Genomic DNA, 2,076 nt, shown 5'->3' on the forward strand with positions numbered 1-2,076 from the left:
CTGTTGTGCATTTTGGGGGCGTGTTTCATCATGTCTGACTGTGTTGTTTGTTCAACGCCTGTACAAAACCGTGCTAGGATTGCGTGCTCTGATTTTAAGAGACTATGTCACGGTAACTGTGTTAATATGACCAAACAAGATATTGATTGTATTTTTAGTGAGAAGCAAGTGTGGCGCTGTCCACCATGTCAAGACACCAGAAGAATACGTATGAGCGCAGTTACAACGGCAGGGAAAGGTGAAGCTGATACATCACAGGTAATTCTCATGCTTAAAAAGATGGAAGCCCAGTTTAATACTTCTTTTGAATTTTCTAATAAAAAGATCGATGACCAACTAAATTAATCAAGGACCAATCAGAAAAAATGGACGAATTTCTAAAAACTATTGGTGAGTTGAAGCAGGAAAACATTAATTTAAAGTCAAAAATCACTACATTAGAATCTCAGTTAGAGGATGTTGAGCGGTACAGTCGTTTGAACTCGGTGGAAATATTCGGCGTACCTGAGGGTAAAAATGAAGATACCTACGAGGTGGTAAAGAACATAGGCGTGGCCTTGGACCTTACTGTAACTCGAGGGAGCATTGATGTTTGTCATCGCCTAGGAAGACCCGCAGGTGAAAGCGATAGACGCCCCCGAGGGATCATTGTAAAATTTGTGAGGAGAGAACATAAAATTAAATTTCTGGCAAAACGTAAGGTGAAGAGGAATTTCTCAACTCAGCATCTGGGGATTGAACAGCCGGCACAACCTGTCTACATAAATGAGAATTTGAGTCCAGGAAGGAGGAAGTTGTATGCTGCTGCGAGAGAGGCTAAGAAGACGAAGAAGTACACGTATCTCTGGATTCAAAACGGGAACATCTTGATGAGGAAGGACCAGGAATCATCAGTTGTGAGAATTGCTTCCATGGACGGCTTGGATGGATTGTAAGTTTGTTCTATATTACCTTATGTGTGTTCAGTTTTGGTGTGGCTATGTTTCATTTATATACATGTATACAGTACCTTTTTCGTCAGTCCTTTTAATTGGGAGAGATCAATAAGTACATATATCAATAAAAGTATAGCCAATGAGTAATGAATCTTTTAAAGAGATTAAGTTACATTTTCTAATAATAAACAGTCGTTTTGCATTTTCCATCAGAATATTAGAAGTCTCCGAGAAAACTTCGATAGTTTCTTAATTTACTTAGATTCTTTAAATAAATGTCCAGAAATAATTGTGCTGACTGAAATATGGATATCTGATTCGGAACTGTTATCTTATCAGTTGGTTGGATATAATCATTTTGCAAAATGTAACATGACTTATCGGTCGGACGGGGTTATTGTCTTCGTGTTTGAGTTGTTTTTGTCTCATGGGTTTTCCGTGGGTATGATGGCGGCTGACGCTGACAAGATAACGGTGGACATTGGCCTTGGCCGGTCTCTCTCGGTTATAGGGATTTACAGGATTCACTTGTACCATGTTAGAGATTTTTTAAATGAATTGAAGGATGTTTTGAATTTGTCATTAGAAAAAAATCTTTTAGTAATTGGGATATTAATTTGTGTGTTTTAGAGAAGTCAAATATTGTAGATGAGTATCAAACTTTAATGAGTAATAATGGCATGAATCAACTTATAAACTCACCTACAAGAGGAAACCGATGTATAGAACATATTTATTTTAGATCAAGAGATAACATCGATTTTTAGTCTTTTGTTCTAAAGTCTGGTAAAAGTGACCATGATGTAGTTTTATGTAATTTGTTTGTTCAAAACACTCAGAATAGTGTGGGTGATAAAGATAAACCTACAATAAAAATAGATTTTAAGATGTTAGAATATTTGTTAAGTTTGGAAAATTGGCTGCAGGTTTATTTTAAAAAAAAACAATGTTTCAGAGGCCTTTGATGAGTTTTTTAAAGATATTTAGGAGTATTATTGATGAATAAAAATATGTAAGTGGTCGCCGAAAATTTGTTAAAATATTGAAACCTTGGATGACATACGAGTTATGTTGCAGGCAACAGTTTAGAAACAAATTATACAAGAAAGTAAAAAGAAATCCAAATAATGCAAATCTCATA

At 35.8% G+C, this 2,076-nt stretch overlaps 1 protein-coding gene across 1 annotated transcript; it reads left to right on the forward strand.

The window, feature by feature from the left end:
- The first annotated feature begins 365 nt into the window (after positions 1–365).
- Positions 366–935, forward strand: LOC124370670. Its single transcript, XM_046828957.1, has one exon. It carries the CDS (start codon positions 366–368, stop codon positions 933–935), a length of 570 nt encoding a protein of 189 aa, XP_046684913.1.
- The last annotated feature ends 1,141 nt before the right edge of the window (positions 936–2,076 follow it).

The sequence above is a fragment of the Homalodisca vitripennis genome, unplaced genomic scaffold (assembly GCF_021130785.1).
Source record: "Homalodisca vitripennis isolate AUS2020 unplaced genomic scaffold, UT_GWSS_2.1 ScUCBcl_388;HRSCAF=2272, whole genome shotgun sequence".
Classification (NCBI taxonomy): Eukaryota; Metazoa; Arthropoda; class Insecta; order Hemiptera; family Cicadellidae; genus Homalodisca; species Homalodisca vitripennis.

What these genes read in the sequence shown, in the direction of transcription:
- LOC124370670 (XM_046828957.1), top strand. Translation starts at nt 366, where the DNA reads ATGGACGAATTTCTAAAAACTATTGGTGAGTTGAAGCAGGAAAACATT.